This window comes from Cryptotermes secundus, unplaced genomic scaffold (assembly GCF_002891405.2).
Source record: "Cryptotermes secundus unplaced genomic scaffold, Csec_1.0 scaffold144, whole genome shotgun sequence".
NCBI lineage: Eukaryota > Metazoa > Arthropoda > Insecta > Blattodea > Kalotermitidae > Cryptotermes > Cryptotermes secundus.
The window spans coordinates 1,621,454-1,641,309 of record NW_019740655.1 but is presented as its reverse complement, the minus strand read 5'-3'; the positions used below and the strand labels follow the sequence as shown (position 1 = coordinate 1,641,309).

At 40.6% G+C, this 19,856-nt stretch overlaps 1 protein-coding gene across 3 annotated transcripts in view; it reads left to right on the top strand.

Annotated features, from left to right (window-relative positions):
- LOC111872364 (calcyphosin-like protein) overlaps window positions 1–15,057 on the top strand; it is a 58,611-nt gene extending 43,554 nt beyond the window's left edge. For all 3 annotated transcript variants that reach the window (XM_023866165.2, XM_023866164.2, XM_023866163.2), the window contains exons 2-5: window positions 2,342–2,495; window positions 7,388–7,565; window positions 13,132–13,344; window positions 14,199–15,057. In XM_023866165.2, coding sequence (XP_023721933.1) covers window positions 2,344–2,495; window positions 7,388–7,565; window positions 13,132–13,344; window positions 14,199–14,300 — 645 coding nt within the window. In that variant the 5' untranslated portion in view covers window positions 2,342–2,343 and the 3' untranslated portion in view covers window positions 14,301–15,057. The remainder of the gene's footprint in view (window positions 1–2,341; window positions 2,496–7,387; window positions 7,566–13,131; window positions 13,345–14,198) is intronic.
- Window positions 15,058–19,856: the final 4,799 nt, after the last annotated feature.

Below are 19,856 nucleotides of genomic sequence, written 5' to 3'. Positions count from 1 at the left end.
AATCGTCTTCTCCCTCTCGAACACGGGGATCGTGGGCTCGAGTCCCACTCAATGCATGGAAGCCTGTGTATGCGTTTATTCTGTTTGTATTGTCCTGTGTGTAGGTAGCGGCCTTGAGACTGGCTGATCCCCCGTCCAAGGAGTTCTACCGATTGTGTATAGATTAAGAAACTGAAAAAGCGGACAAGGTCCAAAAGGCTGTAGAGTCACAGAGAGAGAGAGAATTATACACTTTTGCGAATGCGAAGGCGGGAAGGAAGGCCACTAACAGCCAGATGCATTTATTGTGTGGATGACAGAGAAGGAAATGAAGGGTTCGTTGTTCTCCGGCCGGTTTCGCTGACAGAGCAGTACACTAAAAAAATGTCATGCATATTGTGGATAGGAAATATTAAAAACCATTAGCCGTTCGCTTCTTTACGAATGCGCTCTTGTTCAGTGAGTTCCTTTCGTTTTCTTTTTGTTCTCATCGACGTTCGCTTTCTATCACGGGATGGTCAAACAATAGTATCGAAATTATAATTTCGGAACAAAGGTAAATAAAATATTCATGAAATTCAACAACTCAATTTTATAAACTTCATTCAAAGAGAACGATGCCTGGAAATATAGCGGCCAACTGTTTATTTGTAGGGCATGGAAAACCGAGAGAACATTCACTATTGTCATCGTTCAGGCGTGAACAGCAGACACAGGAGGCGAAAGAAAAAATCTGGAATGGATTCAAGAAAAAATATACATAAACATGAGGCTGAAACTGCGTTTCCAGAGGTAGGAGAACGCCAAAGTTAGCCAAATGAGAAAGCTCCTTGCAGCACAGATGCGTTACTGAGCAATTGGAAAACATTCCAGAAAATCTGGAAATTCGTGTTCTTTGGCTTCTGTTCAGAGAGCGTAATTCCACCTCACATGTCACAGTGACCGTCGGTCATTACGCGTTTGTGCCTGTGCATCTTTACATCTGTAGGCACTGCTGAATTTTATGTCTGTACATCTCTTTTATGCCGGTCACGGTGGCCGAGCGGTCTAAGGCATGTACTGTCTTCGCTCGCTTGGAAGCCGGGATTGTGGGTTCGAATCCCACTCAGGGCATGGATGTTTAGTTTGCATGTGTGCGTTTTCATGTGTTTGTGTACAGGTAGAGGCCTTGCGACGAGCTGATCACCCGCCCAAGGAGTCCTACCGAATGTGTAAGATCTAGAAAAACCGAAGTGAAAGGAGAAGTTCATGGAGGTAGCCTAGGCCCACTGGGGCTGTAGTGCCAAGAAAAAAAAACCCATCTCTTTTATATTCTGCAGTGTCCTAAGATAAAGTGGTTACTAAAAACCCTTTGCATTTTCTGGAATATTAACAGGACGAAGTTTATGAATAATTATATATATATATTCCTTCCTCTTCCCTCCCACTTTAGACCAAAAGGCTGATTTCTCAGTTTCATGATCATTTTACAGACGGTAGGACTCCTTGGACGGGTGATGAGCTCGTTGCAAGGCCTCTACCTATACAGAGGACAACACAAATACAGAATAAGCTTATACACACACCAAACAACCATGCTTTGTATGGGATTCGAACCCACGATCCCGGCTTCCGAGAGAACGAAGGCAGTATATGCCTTAGACCGCTCGGCTACCGTGACCGGCATATATATACACATAAATGAACTCGCCTTGACCAGCGTAGGTGTTGCCATTCGTGCATTTCAAGTGCCCCCCAAAATGTTAATTTGTACCAATTTTGCCAACAGCGGCATTTTGTTTTATGTATGCGCGATTTCTGTTTGTGTATACACTGAAACGTTGACGGTTTCCTCACCAAGAGAGGTATATTTATTGGGGGAAGGACTCTAATGACATTCGAATCCATTTCCTGCTATTCACATTATCACCGTGGTCCGTCTTCTTATGACATTTTTCATACTCGTAATTTATCTCTGTATTTTTCTTCGAATATTTGTCTTTATTGAGGAACAGATAACTTAGACTTTGCTAAGTACTAATAGCAGTCGCAGTTTTCCAGGCTGTCAGCATCTCACATGGTTCTGACCTTGCAAACCATGGCATTTTTTCAGGAATATAATACCCGCAGCTACTGAGACGGCTGTATATCTGTGTGTGTGTGCGTGCGCGCGCTTGTATGTGTATGTGTGTATATACAGTATATATGTATATACACATATGTATCCGAGGGACAACGCCCAGCCCATCATAATTTCATATATTCAAGTATCCTGCCAGAAATGGGTAAACAAAGGTAAAGCTATCCATGTAACAGGCCGTGGAGGCCCACTTCTGATAGGCCGTGTAAGTTTTTAATTTTTTTTTTTTGTTTGCAATTTCAGGGATGTTTAACAGGCCACAGTCAGCGAATACGCGGCAAGAGGCCGAAATGATGGGCAAGGCCAAACGGCAAATCACAGTGGTTAAAGATCCAGTGGAGAAGTTGCGTCTATTGTGCCTGTCCAGAGGGACAACTGGCATCTTGGGGCTGGGCAGGTGAGCAGAATATCATAAATACATAACAGCTTTAAAGGAAAAATGCAGGCCGTTTTGTATTTTTAATCGAATTTGTATTTTATTCAATAACAGGTAGTATTTCTCCTCTTAGTATATTTATAACTTACACAAAAAATAATTTAATTCACTTCGTGTTTATTTACGCACAAATTTAACAGCACAGTCGCCAATTACAAAGTTAGCACGAGTACACAAAAATAATTAAAGAGAAAAATACAAAATATGACAGTCTATAATAATAATAACGATAACAACGTCAATAATAATATACTTGATGTTATTGTTTAAGAGGACGTGCTAGTAATGAAAATTGCGTGAAATTGATATGTAGGTTAATATAGCCAAAGAATTTTATTTGACCGAAAATGTTTAATTAAATCTTAGTTTCAAGAATAATTATTTTGCGTATATATTTGTTAATTCATTCATTCATTCATTCGTTCTACGTCGTCAGTAGTTCAAAGTATGTTACATGGAATAATAAAATTGTTAATGAATAATGAATTACCCAGGATAAAATCGGACAAACTAACCGAAAACCAGAAACACTACCATTTGATTTACATTTCTTGGTAAAGCTAACGGTAAAGGTAAAGTTGGCATGTACTGTCTTCGCTCGCTTGGAAACCGAGATCGTGGGTTCGAATCCCACTCAGGGCATGGATGTTTAGTTTGTGTGTGTGCGTTTTTCTGTGTTCGTGTACAGTTAGAGGCCTTGCGACGAGCTGATCACCCGCCCAAGGAGTCCTACCGAATGTGTAAGATCTAGAAAAACCGAAGTGAACGGCGAAGTTCATGGAGGTAGGCCTAGGCCCACTGGGGCCGTAGTGCCAAGGAAAAAAAAATATATAAAGTTGTTCCTGTGCTTAACTAATTAAGGACTACACCATGAAGGCGTATGGGGAAGTGGATGTATAGATCCGTATTTTCTTGACCTCGGCATTAGTTAGAAGTGAGTGGTTAGCTTCACTCCCCTGCCGCTTTATCCCCCCGAGCAAAGAGCCCCCGGTACCCAATGGATAGGAGGCTGGTAAAGCTAATGTAATTTTAAATCAAACTTAACCGCAAACATCAGACATATCCATTCGTTATTACGAGGACAGGTACCAGGGACAGGTTTGCAATGTTAACTGACGAATAAAGATTCAGTTTGTGGGATATTACATAATCAGAAATTTCGCGATTTATATAGGTCACCTTGATAGAAGTGAAACCTAAGAGAGGTAGGATGGCTAGGAATGGGATACGAATACTTACTTATTTGTGGAGCTGAGCCCATCTTGAGAAGAAGCAAAATCTGCAGCTACTCAAGAACTTCCCAGCATTTTATGGAACCCGAAGGTTCATTACCGTGTTCACAAGATCCTGAGCCAGATCAGTCCAATCCATACCATCCCATCCTATCTCTCTAAGATCCATTTTAATATTGTCCACACATCTACGCCTTGGTCTTCCCAGTGGTCTCTTTCCTTCTGGCCTTCCCACCAATATCCTCTATGCATTCCTACAAATAACACACTGGTTACTTAATCGTAGATAGACTGAGGAGATAGGAGTGGCTCAGGGTCGTGCCCAAGTGTGAGCTTCGGTATTAGCGGTGCTGAACCTTTGATTTCACTTATCATAGTTAACGGATCGATTTAAAGTTAATTCAACTGCAATAGTTAAGAAAACCAAGAGCTTATACATGCGTACATAGGTCTGCCGATCGACCTAGAAGATTTCACCATATTTATTCGTCATGAAATCTACAAAATGTTATATGACCAATAAAAGTTAGGATTTTCTCGAATGTAATTTCGAAATTACGTGCGACACCAAGGTTTTTGAGCTTCATTTTTGTTTTTTTATTATAGATCTATTTATTTTCTTCATAGATGTAAACTCTGGCAGAAGAGTCCTTTATGAATAAACCTCGATCAACACCTCCGTTTAATTTAACATGTTTATGAAATACTGAAGCACATTTTATTAAAAATTTTGTTTTTTTCTGTTCGATCATAATGTAGTTAAACAAAATTCATAACTATTCGATCCTAATCGGTTCTACAGTTTTGATATATATATATATTGTATTATTTTTCTCAGTTTATGCATACTCATGGAGAATATCCTTTAACTAATTTATTTTATATTACTAAATATGTACTCCGGATTGATCTGGCTTAGGATAGGGACCAGTGGAGGGCTCTTGTGAACACGATAATGAACCCTGGGTTTCATAAAATGCTGGAATATTCTTGAGTAGATGCAGATTTGGCTTCTCATCAAGAAGGGTTCAGCTCCATAAGTAAGCAGGTAAATACGTACCCCTGAGGATGGCATTGTAAATGTCTAAACATGTCAGAGAATGATTAATTTAAACAAGTTTCCAAATTTGTGTTATAATTGACTGTACAGTGATAAAGAAAGCAACAATGTTTATTTCAACTTAACGTTTCTTCCTTTTGCTTCTGCCTGCACCGATCTGCAGCCCTACCAAGGTCTACCAAGCGACCACTTTGCCATTAAGAGACGTATTGTCGGTAATCAAGTCTCTTGAATAAACATAAGGCAAGAAACAGTACATGTGCTTGCGCGTTATAAAGACGAGCAGGATACACGGTAATTATGCTGCAAAGAACCTCACTCCTCGACCACTTAATAACGTTAATAACCAGGAAAAGAGCCAGCACTACGCATTAGACAGAATCGTGGTTTCACCCCGGAGGCGGACTGAAGATAGTGGGGTGGGGAGCTACCCCTGTAACAGGCCATGGAGGTCCATGGGGTTGTGAGACGTTGAGGGTCCCACATTATCTAGACAATCGGCTCACAGATGGCTGTAAGGTTGTCAGGCTTACGCGCCGGCCGCCCTTCACTCCCCAGGAAGATTCCTTGTACTCATTTCTGTTAGAGGCTGAGTCCACCCCAGGCCATAGTGCGGCTGAGAGGATTAGGTCAATTGAAACAATCCAATGACCTTTTCGGGAATTGACCTCGCGACCTTCCGGCTTGTAGCATAGTGCCTTAACCAACTACACTACCGCGTGCCCCCGAACATATTGTGGAACAGAAAGATTCCCGTCTCTCTCAGGTACTGAACCCCAGCCATTGAAGCTTTCGGCTGGTCCTGATTGAACTATGTAATAACAAAAGATGTGGTCTCTCTTATAGCTGACAATTTTACGTTGGTCGGAAAGAGATTTTTAAGTTTGAGGATCTCACATCGTGACTATTAAGATTACTATATTCTGGAATGTGAAGAAATGCCGCCTGGTAGAAATTTATCGACATTTCGGGAGTAGGTATGCCTCCATCTTAAGGGCCAAACAAGTAAGCAGCAAGCACTGCATAAGTCTGCTTCTCTTTTGTTACTTGTTTAGAGCGGCAGCGCGAACTGCGTGCTTCTTGTTGGTTATTTGTCTACTTTTCAACCCTGAAATGGAGGCAGTAATTTTCTCCGAAACATCACTGAAATTCTAACAGACTATATGGCGTCACATTCCATAAGTTCCGTCTTTCTATAGTCACAGCTGTGAGACTCTCAAGTCTAAGAGATAAGCAGTTTCTTTAGTTAATGTATCTTTGTTACTGTGAAGCAACAACGAGATATTCTAACTTACTCTAAAGGCTAGATTTGTGGGGACATAACTGGGGCAGTCCTCCGGGGTCTCCCTAGAATAGTAATAAAATCTAAGATTTTATTGAGACAGTCGCTTCCCTAAAATCACAAAAAGTCAGTAAAAATTCTTAGTTACTATAAGAGATAATAATTCAGTTCAATTCAATTCTTTATTATTTATGTGCCGAGTCAACAGCCGCAAGGCCAATTACAGACAGAGCACAGTGTAGATAAAAGTAATTACATTATAGACAAACACATTATAAGTCAAAGACAAATTACAGGCAAGTACTGGGAAAACACAATAATGTAGAAAATTAAACAAACAAACAAACAAATGATAATAATAGCAATAATAATAATTTCATTAACATAAATCTAAGTGTGAGAAGTGAGTTAAGTAAGTTAAGAAGTGAGAAATGAAACAAATATTTAATTAAGAAATGAAAAGTATACATATTCAGAGGATAATAACAATTATAATAATAATAATAATAATAATAATAATAATAATAATAATTCAATTTTTCATTATTTATGTGCCGAGTCAACAGCCACAAGGCCAATTACAGACAGAGCACAGTGTAGATACAATACTAGTAATTACATTATGGACAAACACAGCAGAAAGTCAGAGACAAATTACAGGCAAGCACCGGAGGAAAAACACCTTAATGCAGAGAAGTAAACAAACGAAAAACAAAAAAGGAAGTTGGGGAGAGGTAAAAAGAACTACATAACAGAGAACATCAGGATTGTGAACAAATAATATTGACAACTTTAGGGTGATGAGTATAAATATGATGGACAGAAACTGTTCCGATTGCAAATATGTCGAGATCTTTACCCCCCGCGTTGGCAGCACAGGCGCACCGAGCAGAGGGACAGTGTTTATTAGAGGGACCAACACCAAACCGTGAGAAGTCCCTAAGATTGCTGGGAGGAACACGAACACTAATATTTGCCAAAAGGGAAGTGCAGGATTTAAGGTCAATAATAAAAACAATAATAGTAATAAATTGTCATAACCTACATTTGTTGTTGCTGGCAGGGGACTCCACATTTTCATTGCCCTTGAGCCCCGTCAGCGGTAAATCAGGACTCATGTTTAATATATGGGCTTTGTAACATTTTCCAAACTATGACTTATTCACTTGTTTACTTTGTGATATACATTAAATATTCTACATTAAATGTCGTTCAATGACTTTTCATTTGAACGTGAAAATTTCTGGTAGCAACCATATTTCCTGTTTCCTCATTTCAGGATATTTCGACGCATGGATGATGACGGTAACAAATCGCTGAATCTTGAAGAATTCACAGAAGGGATGAATGATACAGGAATGGATCTGAACGAAGAAGAAACCAAAGCATTGTTTGACCGTTTCGACAAGGATGGGAGTGGCAGCATCGACATGGATGAGTTCCTGTCAGCCATTAGGGTAAGCCTTAAACAGATTCATTTTTGTTCTTCTCTCTCATTTTATAACGAAAGTCAGTTTATGCCACCATGTCCGTCCCTCTGTCCCACCGTAAGGGTCATTGCTAAAGGCTCATAAAGTTTGGTACGAAAATCATGATAATAGATTCTAACCCACTGCATATCTTGCTATCTCCGGATTTCGTTATGTCCAAACAGGGTAACGGCGTCCCACACTGTCAGAAAATGGATAAGAGACGCACGAACCTACAAACACGTCCAGATAATACTTAGGTCTCCTCAGCTTTCTACAGAAGAACCAGGGCACACTGGCATAGTGCTTAACAAAAACAGTTTGGTTTGTTTAACAGTGTTTCACAAACTGCGTAAGTTATGTTGTTTTCGATGGCAGCTGGCTATGAACGAATTTATTTCTAAAGATTATAAAATTTGTAAGTGTGAATCCGCATGGCACAGACAAATATTCACTGCGGCAAATGTGTTACCTCCATCTTCAGTGGAAAAGAGTAACTAGAATTTCTTGATTAGTAGGTTTTGGAGTCTGCGCAGTAGCCTTTCCATAAAGGCTAAGTACGTGGGATTTGAGGCTCACGCGACGGTGGCTATGAAAATTATTGTCTTCTGGGGTATGACGTATTGTAGTCTGGTGGAGGTTTGCCGACGTTTCGAAGGAACATACTGCCTCCGCCTTAAAGAGTAGAAGAGCAGCGTTCAAAATCTCTGAACCGGAAGTCTCCAGATTCGCAGATTTATTTCTTGTAGATCCTAAAGAGTTCTGCCGTCGGTGTATAGTACTGAGAATTGCTGAATTTTCGGACTTTGTCCATCATACAGAATCTAGAAACTAGAAAACACAACGGTTAGGAAACTGGATCTCTTTTCTTCCTCAGGTGAAGGGGTTGGGGGACACCTACACTGTTGGGTCCCTTAGAAAGAGCTAACCTCAATCACTGTAGTGACTAAGGGACCCAACAGAGTAGGTGTCTCCCCCTTCATCTGAGAGCAGAAACAGATCAAGTTTCCGATACGTCTTGTTCTCTAGCTTCTAGAATACCAGACGATGGACAAAGTCTGAAAACACGGTAATTCTGGGATTTATTTCTGGTTATTTATGGTTGGGTGGTGGACTTCACAAAGACCGTTGTCTCTATGCACACAGAGACCCACTGAGGATCTGTTGAAGTTACAACCATCCTACTTCGAATGTCTTCTAACACGCAACCACTGGTACGACACGCTATAATAGGTCTCACTGTCTGTTATATTCTGTCGCAAATTAAGGACTTCAATGTCAGCCTCTGTTATTATATAAATCTGTAACAATAGACATTGTATTAACTTGTATAAGCACTATGATGGAGAAGGAAACAGTAGTCTTACGCACGGCAACATATAGTTACGCGAACAATGAAATGTCATTCTAAGCAACGTCCAGATATAAAACCAAGATTCCTCGAAAACATACAGCAGAACTTCTTGTAACGGTATAGAAAGTAACCTGTTGATTTTCAATCTCAGGTAATATTCTTCCTAACATACAGAGTGTTTCACAACTTTAAGGCATAACTGCAGGAGGTGCTTTCCTAGGTCTTTGTGATCAAAAAAGTTCATATAAACATGTGTCCGAGTTTGGACGGTTACGGAGTTATGATCGTTTTTTTCATTCCCGTACACGCCCTCGTATGAACCGTGTCTGTCAGCTGGCGGGTCGCTATCTTTAGCCAAATACAGACAGAGCGTTCTCGTTATCTCGACACTTGAGAGCTACCTAAGGCGGGGTGGGTTGGTATGTCCGGCGCGGTTCACAACCGAGCGGCAGCCTGTGTTGCGGCCGGCGATGGCATTTTCGAAAATCAGCTTAAGCACCAATCAATTCAAATTAAAGGTAATTTCACGAAGTTAACTTTACATTCATACTTTAAATGTATCATGTATTATGCTGTTTTATTATTTTGTTCCGTTTATTGTCAGTAATTGTTACCTTCTATTCTGAGTTTAAAACGGCCATAACTCCGTAACTGTCCAAAATCGGACACATATTTATATGATTTTTTTTTATCAAAAGACCTAGGAAATCACCTCCTGCAGTTATGCCCTAAAGTCGTGAAACATCCTGTATTTGTGGACAGATCCTCATCCTCATTATATTTTTCGCCAGTTTTCAAATTACTGTATCTCTTTAATTATGAGTTGGATACCATTAGTATATTAACATTTTTTGTTCCAAATTACCTCAGGAATGCCCTCCCTAAGTGGGGGTAAAACTTCGTGAATCACCCTGTAGACTTACAGCTACTGACAAATTATGTCGGATTTCAGTTTTCGTGGCGGTGGTCGTGAACAATTCTCCCTTCTGGGATATAACGCTATGCATTTCAAGTAAAAGACAACTTTCACCTTATATCCCTGAAGGTAGAATTGTTCATGCCCACCCACTGCGAGAACCTCAAATCGTCTACTTTTGCGTTGGATTTCATAACCTCATTTGTTTTCTAGCGATCGCAGGTTATATTCAACCCTCGTTACACTTCGGTCATGTCACAAGAGTGTTTGTGAGTTAGCTCAGTGCGGAAGGAGGGAGTATTCAGAGCCGTCAGAGTGTAGAACATATTCATGAGTCCCGTGGGATCGGAACCAAGAATCACTGTGCTGGCGAGGGCCAGCAGCAATTTAGCAGTCAATCAGTCATCGCGTTTGACCCGATTTTGGGAGGATCTCATTTATTTTTACCTGATACAAGTTTCGCTTATTGATAATTTCTGTGTTTCATTTTTATTCTGTTAAATAATATTATCAGGGGCCAATTAATCTCAAGACAATGGTTTCTGAACTTTAGATTGTTGCCGCTCTATTTCCGGTAAACGTTATACATTAGAAATAACCCCATAAGAATGATTCTTCACAAAATATCTCTCAGTCCCCAATGAAACTTATTTATTTTCTCCTTATTTTTACACTTTCACAAAACGTTTCGGCAGTACATGATCATCATCAGGTGTTCTTTTCCCCAAAACATTTCACTATGTGGTATATCCCACTGTTTCTACCATATATGAATGCGATATGTCCTAATGTAAAATAATGGACTCTATTAAAATCAATAAAAACTCAATAAAGTCCAGTTAAAATTTAGTTAAAATTTTTCAGTATTTGCTTTGGGGCTGTCATCTCTTTCTCCAAACAACACTGCGTAGATTTTCTTTGTTTGCATTACTGCGCAGCGCGTGACTGTCTGTTTGTATGTTGCTCTGTAAATATTGATATAGTTATCGTGTATGCCCTCTGTCTGGATGTTCCTCGCCCTTCCTGTGTGCTGGTGGTGGTGTTCCGCGATACGAAGAAGAAGGAAATAAATAAGTTGCATTTGGGACGGAATTACAGTTAGTGAAAAGTATATTAATGCAACAGGATGCTTAAATGCAATATTAACCGTAAGAATGACATATTTTCCCGCTTTCGAATAGCTACTTTGGTAACATTCACTTATTTTGAAGTCCGACGTATCTTTCTGAAGATTAAGAATGTTGTATTTCATTGTTAGTACCGAGTCAAAACAAGGATTTCCAAGCGTAGATTCATGGTCACAAAGATCCATTACATTCACAGCTTCTTACAAATTTATCTGTTTTTTTTTATATGTTACTCTAATGCAAATACTGTGTACAGTACGTTGAATTTGTCTTACAATTGCAAAGAATACTTTAGAAGTATACGCAATTCATACGTTTACAGTTTTGTCCGCTCATCAAGTTTCGTTAACTCCAGTTGTTCGTTGGTTATCGCTATCAAACGTACAGCTAGAGGCAATGTTTGTATTGCCCCAATGTTGTCATTTTACAGGCTACAAAAGCACTATATTAACAAAAGTTGAACATCTTAACAAGATCCATAACCATACACAATTTTGGGACCCTACAAGTTCGTGCGTCCCCCATTTTGTCATTATTTATAATGGGAAATTAAAACGTACGACATTAGAGTGACCTACAGTGGCATAAGTTCGATCCGCGTTTCGTTCAAATAGTTCATGTGACTGAAAATTTTAAATGACGGACACAGAGACCACAGACAGCGTGATACTCTTGTGAAACTACGTTTTCTTTCTTAAAAACAGACAGCAGGCCAAAACCCCACAGTAATTTTCTTAGAATGCCATCACTGAAGAAACAATGTTAAGATCCTTCTGTCACCCATGTATACAGGATACCGTAGGATAAGACAACAGACAGAAAAATTGCCTTTTCGTTTATTTAACTACTCATTTTTAACTTAACAATATTTTTACAGACACTGAAATGCAATAGGAAGATGAGTCTTAACGTGACGGGTGGTGAGCGTTGGAGATGGATGGAACTGGTGCATGTCCATGTCTAAAATCGTGCTTTGTTACGTCCTAGCGGTGATGAACTTTCGTGTGCTGATACCATATTGTTAGATAGCCTATTTTTTATTATTGCTAGTGGGGTGGGACTAAGTCGTACTGCGGCCACTTCTGGCCTATTGTACCAGCCCCAGATGATAGGTGAGGGTCATTGTGGAGCAATTCGTGGAATGAAGATTGGCAGAGGAAACCGAAGTACTCGGAGAAAACCTGCCCCAGCGCCACTCTGTGCACCACAAATCCCACTTGACCAGACCCGGGATCGAACCCGGGCCGCCGCGGTGGGAAGCCAGCGACTAACCGCTTGAGTTATTCGGTAGCCTAATTAGTGGGCAGCTGTTGATAATTGAGAGCTTCGCAAACGTGTCAGAATTGTTATACGGAGCTTGTTGTAGTAGGTAATCTTACCGATAGATGGCAGGAGACACACCTTCCTGTCAATAAAACGTATGGGAGTAGGCCACTCCAGTCTTCGAGCAAGCTTAAACAGATTAAACAGTGTCCATGGCTGAACGCGAATGTGGTGGTGGGCTGGAAACGGAGGAACAGAGGACCAAAGGGCAACAGTAATGGACGTTTTGTCTGAGAACAGCAAAAAAGAATACCCAAAGTCAGTTAAAGCTAGAAGAAAAAAAATGTGCAACGCTTCTGTTAACTACATAAACAAAATCCCTAAATTTAGTAAAACAAGAAAAAGGACTAAAAGTACAAAATATTAGTAGTACAAGTATACTCCTAGAGTTAAGTTAAGAAATATATTAAAAAATTGTGGGGAGACCCCAATGATAGAATAAGACCGTGCTACAGAAGGCCGGATGGGCATTGCCTGGGCCTTTTGTGTGCATACATTTATTTTTTTAATAAAATGTATTCTGTACAACGAATGTGTGAAGTTGGAGAGACTGTACACATACCGACCTTCAAATTACAGTTAATTATTCCTGTAAGTTTTATAATCCAGGACTCATCAATCAATCAGTCAATCAATCCCTGACTAGTGAATATTCGAAACTTACAGACTTGGAGACAAGAAAAGAATAATTAGGAGCTGTGATTGATAGAAGCGCATTTAAATACAATAAAATTTTAAGAACAATACACCCGTATTCGATATGTCTAATATTCAAAGAAATAAATGTGACAACAGGTGTGAAAATACAAATTACAACTGTTCGCATGTTTTCAGCCCCCAATGTCCAACTCACGACTGAAAGTGATCAACGAAGCGTTCAAGAAATTAGACAAAACTGGTGATGGAGTGATCACTATTGACGACCTCAGAGGCGTGTACTCTGTGAAGATGAACCCTCGGTACATGAGCGGGGAGGAGACAGAGGAACAGATCCTCAGCAAGTTCCTAAATAACTTCGAGAAAGATGAGAGTACCAGAGACGGCAAGGTCAGTCAGTCCAGTTCAACTCTCATTTATTTACACGGTAACTTGGCAGCGCAAAGACCAATCACAAAGCGAGCCCGAGTGAAGAAGAGAGAGAGAGAGAGAAAAGCACATACAAATAAAATACAAATATAAGGCAATTTTATAACAGTAATAATGATTATAAAAAGGTAAATGTAAAGTTGTCCCTGTGCGCAGTTAATTAAGCACTACGTCATGAAGACGCATGGACGAATGGATGTATAGATCCACGTTTTCTTGACCTCGGCACTAGCTGGGGGTGTGGGGTCAGCTTCATATCCCTACCGCTTAACCCTCGGGAAAAGAGTCCCCGGTATTGGATAGGAGGCTGGGTGGGCCCCAGAGCCAGTCTGAACGACGTGGAGAAGAGAAAATTCATGATCCTACCGGGACTCGAATTCGAACTCGAACTCCTCAGTCGTCCAGCCCGTAGCCAGTTGCTATACCGACTGCGCTACCCCGGTTCCTAATAATTTAATTCAATTCAATTCGTGTTTATTTATGTGCAAACTTAACAGCACAGTGGCCAATAATAATAATAATAATAATAATAATAATAATTTGCCGGAATTCATCTATCAGTAGAGTGATTGGCTACAGGGCTGGTTTCGATTGCCGGCATGGGCCCGGGTTTATATCCTCGCCACGCCATCCAGACCGGCTCCACTTGTTGCGAAGCGCGCACTCCCTAGGATCATGAAGATGGCCATTTGCATATGTAGCTTTACATCCTGTAACACAACTTTCATCTCTGCCAAAGCAGATACCAGTAATAAGCTTCAGTGCATGGTGATGATGATAATTTGGTTTCTAACACAATTCTGTGATGATTGCAGGTGACAGAAGAGGAGTTTGTTAACTACTACTCCGGTATTAGCGCATCTATCGACAATGACGCGTACTTTGACTTGATGATGCGTCAGTCGTACAGACTGTAAGAATCACGTGCGAGGTCTTGAGTCATGGTCACGCATGGAGGAAGCATCACCGAGCGAGCAGCTGACAGCACTGCTGGAATGGGCAGGACTTGACGATTCCAAGAAGGGAAATAAATATCTGCAAGAAACAAAAGCTTCTTAGCATAAATTATGCTGAGCAACTTTCTCATACAGTCTCTCTCTGCGTCGTATTTCGAAACTCTGAATCTAATTTTCTATTTACGTGATCTCGGGAGAAGCCAATCATTTGAAGTTGGGCACAAAGAACAGCTTAAACTGAGACATAAAGTACCGTATAACACTTTTTATATTCTCAAAATACAAATTTTGTGTAAGTCCCACGTGCCTTCAACATCCTCGATAGCGTAGTGCTTAATTAGTTAAGCACAGGGGCAACTTTATCTTTACCTATGTAAGAGTCCTTTAAAATGCCTTAATTTTCCGCCTTTCTGTTTCTTATCAAGTTCTCCATCCAGGGGAAAGAAGGTAAAGCAAGCGCATTAATTTTACAGGTAATATTACGATATCAGTGAAGTGTCTGGGGAGATAATGAATATTAAATAAATATATATAAGTAAATGTAAATAAATAATTAGCTGTTTTCTCGATATATAATATTTAATTGATTTATTATCTCCTTTAGTTGCTTGCAGTTTGACTGAGAGTTACAAGTGAGATAGTAGTGAAAAGATGGTTTCTTGATGTGCACTTATTGTCTGTTAAGTTGATGACTGAAAAATAAAGTTTAATAAACCTATTCTGATAGATCGGTAAAGAATCTCTGGATTCTCCGAGGACCTGTATCCAACCTGCCCCTCACAGTGTATAAATCCACAAATCGTAATAATTAATAATAACGCGAGCTTTCACAACATAAAAATCAATGCCTTTATGTCGTATTAAAATCCAAGTGACGTAATATTCATCTGGGTTGAACATGACAAATTGAAAACTAGGCGTGCGGAAATAAGCCACGTCAGTTCTCAAAAATCACTCTGTCTGGCAGGTGACAAATAAATTAATTTTAATTGTCTTGACTCTTCATAAGGAATGAAAACAATGTATGGTACAAAAAGTTCCATCACTGAAAAGAAACGAAAAACGTAACTAGCTGTAAAATAGACAATTTTCCTTGTATGGTAAATTCTGACATATTCTTAACGGAATTTGAATATCAACAGCGGAGCTTCATCAATGACGGTTAAACAAAGGAGTGAACAAATAAAAATTTACATCCTCCAGCGACGGAGGAGCCGGGATAGTGCAGTCGGTATAGCGACTGGCTATGGACTGGTCGACCTAGGGTTTGAAGTTCGAGTCCCGTTAGGGTCAAGATTTTCATTTCTCCAATCGTCCAGACCAACTTTGGGGTCCAAGCAACCTCCTATACAATGGGTACCGGGGGTAAGCGGCCGGGGCGTGAAGCTGACCACTCACCTCCAACCAGTGCCGAGGTCACGAAAATGTGGATCTATACATCCACTCCCACATACGTCTTCATGGCGTAGTGCTTAATTAGTTCAGCACGGGGACATCTTTACCGACTTACCAGCGACGGAAAGCGGTGTGAATACGCACAGCATTCATTTACTGGCCACTGCCTCTTTGACCTGCCCACTGCAGTCAATATTACAAAGGAAGTTTACATAGCATGGCAACTTGTCAGTACAATTTTTTCTAAGTAAAATGGCGTCAGTAAAGTACAAGGTTATTCATAAGTCCGTGGAACATTTTAAAAATTCACAACAAATAAACTATGCATCGGATCGTGGTAATTCTTACGCCGATAGAGAATGAATCTCCCCAAGTTTTTTAAAGCCTCCATGGCTGCTAATCTCAAGGATCTTCGCAAACGTATCACCGCTGCTGTGGCTCTGATAAACCGTGATATGCTGACACGGGCGTGGGACGAAATGGATTATCGCATAGATGTCTGCCGTATCAGCAAAGGTGGACACATTGAGCATCTGTAAACTTTATTAAAAAAGAACTTAGTGAGGTTGTCACTATTTCAGTGTAATAAAATTTGGTATCCGTTGCGTAGTTTATTTATTGTAAATTTTCAAAATGTTTGACGAACTTATGAATAACCCTGTATAATTTCAAGTGCCTGGTATTATAGTACGTATGACGAACTGGGTACGCCAGAATATCTACCCACGGTTCTCCTGGAACAAATGTGCCTAATGTCAGATAATAAGACCATGTTTCTCGCTGCATATTCAACTACATTTAATTCAAAATAGATCAGCGTATGGTAGCTGCGACTGTTCGTGAAACTGATGAACCCGAAGCTGTTCGCATGAAACGAAGTCCTATCGCTCTGTGCTTCTCTGAGGACGCCCACAATTTGTAATGCACTACTCAAGTCAGAGTACACTCCAACCGTCCATACTTCAATGGCGCATAAAGATATTGACAATTCTCGAAGCCTGAAGCTAACAACTGAAACCTGCTCAGAGCTGAAGTGTTTAGCATTGGGTCATTCCAAGGGCGTTCGTCTTCATCTTGGCTTTTGAATATACATTAGCTGTTACTGGTAAGACTCCAATGTCGCATATCAACTTCGCCAGAGAGGAAGTTTAAAACTGATTCTATTAAAATATACTTCAGCAATTAAAATTTACGATTATTTTCAAACGTTTATGTATCCTTTGCAAAAAAGTCAATATGTGTGGGATAGATTGGAAGGAAAGCGTGCATTTGATTTATAAACTTTTTGTATATATAAAATAGCTGAGTGCTATTAGGACAAATATGCTTAAGGATTTGATTTTGAAAAGTGTAAATTGAAGCGACCCCCATTTATTTTTCCCCTATTATTTTTTTTATTGCTAGTGTGGTGGGACTAAGTCCCTTGTACTGCGGCCACTTCTGGCCTATTGTACCAGCCCCAGATGACAGGTGAGGGTGATTGTGGAGCAATTGGTGGAATGAAGATTGCCAGGGGAAACCGAAGTACTCGGAGGAAACCTACCCCAGCACCACTTTGTCCACCACAAATCCCACTTGACTAGACCCGGGATCGAACCCGGGCCGCCGCTGTGGGAAGCCAGCGACTAAGCGCTTGAGCTATGGCGCGGCCTTTCTATTTACATTAGTCAAATTTCAACATGACAACTGTTTATGTAGAACTTATGGGACACGCGGTAACGTAGTTGGTTGAGGCACTATGCTACAAGCCGGAAGGTCGCGGGTTCGAGTCCTGGTGTGGTGATTTTTTAGTTTACCTAATCCTTCCAGCCGCATTATAGTCCTGGGGTCGACTCAGCCTCTAACAGAAATGAGTACCAGGAATCATCCTGGGGGTAAAGGGCGGCCGGCGTGTAAGGCTGACAAACTCACCGCCATCTGTGATCCGATTGTCTAGAAGATGTGGGAGCCTCGACGTTTCACAACCCTATGGGCCTTCACGGCCTGTTACAAGGATAGCTTCACTTTTTTATGTAGAACTTCAAAGACAAGTGTGTAGATATCGAGCAGGTTAGTGTAGCGGTAAGTCTTTCGGATCGACTCTCGACCGGGACGCCGGCTATTCTGACTGAAATTTTTGTGGTTCTCCTCAGTCTCTCCAGTCAAATTTCGGGATAATACATGAACTATGCCACCACTGTCTCTTTCAAAATCCTCTTGAATTAATTATTCACCAATAACCGAATGTTAATCCGACTCTGTATAGATACTGACAGGGACGGCAAACAAACTACACACCATAACAAATGTTTAGATATTTAGAAACAGCAGAGAAAGGATGAAAATTGTTTCCAGTTATTAACACACTTTTTCTAAGAAGTAGGTCTAGATGATACTAAACACCTTATATTTAAATTGAAAATCTTGTCACATATTTTGTGTTCATTGTGTAGTTCTATTTATTTTTGTGAGAATATCTTAATTCCGCTGAGGTAGGCCTACAGGCCGCTGGGTGAAACAAGACGCTTGACCTCCCGAGATCTTCTTTCATGAAACACGAAAAGTTTTGACCTTCCTTCTTGCCTCGTCTTAACGGTCTGTACGTTTCATACAACATTTGGGTTTCTCCGGCTGTAATACTTCTAGGTGTTGCAGCCCAACTTAGAAAGTATGGTATAGGACTGGACGTGTGACACAGAAAGGAAATGTCTGTCTTTCAGCTCTCGAGTGCAGTGAACACAGCGTCTGAGCGAGTAGCTAATGAAAATAGGGCGAAATCGGGGCTGCAATGCTTACGGAACCGTAAAAATTACGGATCTTTGCTCTGATACCTATTTCGTAGTGGGGGGAATGATTCTTGGTTTCTAAACCCTACACAATGTATTCTCAACAACTTCCATTTTACTGTTTACGTTTAACAACTGACTGAATCTTATTTCACAGTCTTACGCCTTGGGTAGTTCGAACGATCCTTGCTGCCATAAACATCGCTAGAGTCACACGAAGTGAAATGGCTGCTTGCTTAAAGCAGTCACTGTGCCATGCGCTATGCATTAGCCATTGCACCACCCATATAGAATGGGATCTCTCTGTTCACGAACTCTGCTATGTGTCACATATTTGATGCAGGCAGGTTCTGTTGTAGTATTAATTCAGTATGTTGATATTAAATCTTGACTTCATGGCCCTCCGCCATTTTAAAGAGTCATGTTTCATGATAATGCCGTTATACGAGTGAACATGAGCCGGTTTTCAATTCCAGGCATATACTGTAATATTTTTTTTTTAGTATTGATGCAAAGAAGAACTTGGGGATTACTAACAAAACAAACTTCGTGGCTTTAGTCCACAAACGAGCTATACCGACCGACCACAGCTTGTCGGCGAAGTTAGTGCCAACTTTAGCGGGTAGAAGGTGTTGCGTGGTCAGCGCAACGAATCCCCACGGCCGTTAAATTCGGTTTTCTAGACCGCAGCCGCTACTTTTCCATTCAAGTAGCTCCTCAGTTATCCTCACGAGTCTGAGTGGACCCCGTTCCAGACCCACTACTTCTCAGGAAATCTTGTAGCGCCGGGAATCGAACCCGGACCTTTGGATCTGTAGCTAGGAACTCTGACCACTAGACCACAGAGGCGGTCACTTGGGGATTACTGGATTTTTGGACTTTGTCCAGCATATGGTATTCTAAAGAGCATAATTCGAAACTGGATCTCTTTCCTTCCTCAGGTTAGGGGAGACGCCTGCTTCGATGGGTCCGTTGGAAAAATGACAGAGGTTAGTTCTTCCTAACGGACCTGGTCACTGGACAAGAATACCGGACGATGGACGAAGCCCAAAACCCAGTACAGCAATACCTCTCATAGACCGGGTAATCGGTTCCGCCATATCCCGGACTGTTTGAAACCGGACTAATGGAGGAACTAAATACATACAAAAAATGATAATTGGTTCCAATAAAAAAATCTCCCTTTTTCAATAAATGAAACGCGACTAATACATTCAAATGTCCTTATTAGAAATAATTTTAAAAAATTCATGTTTTTCGCAATTCACTTTTATTCTCTAAAATTTGCAACATTGATGTCTGCACATTTTTCTTCTTTGGCCTTTTCTCTTCATACATTTCTTTGTAGCAACGAATT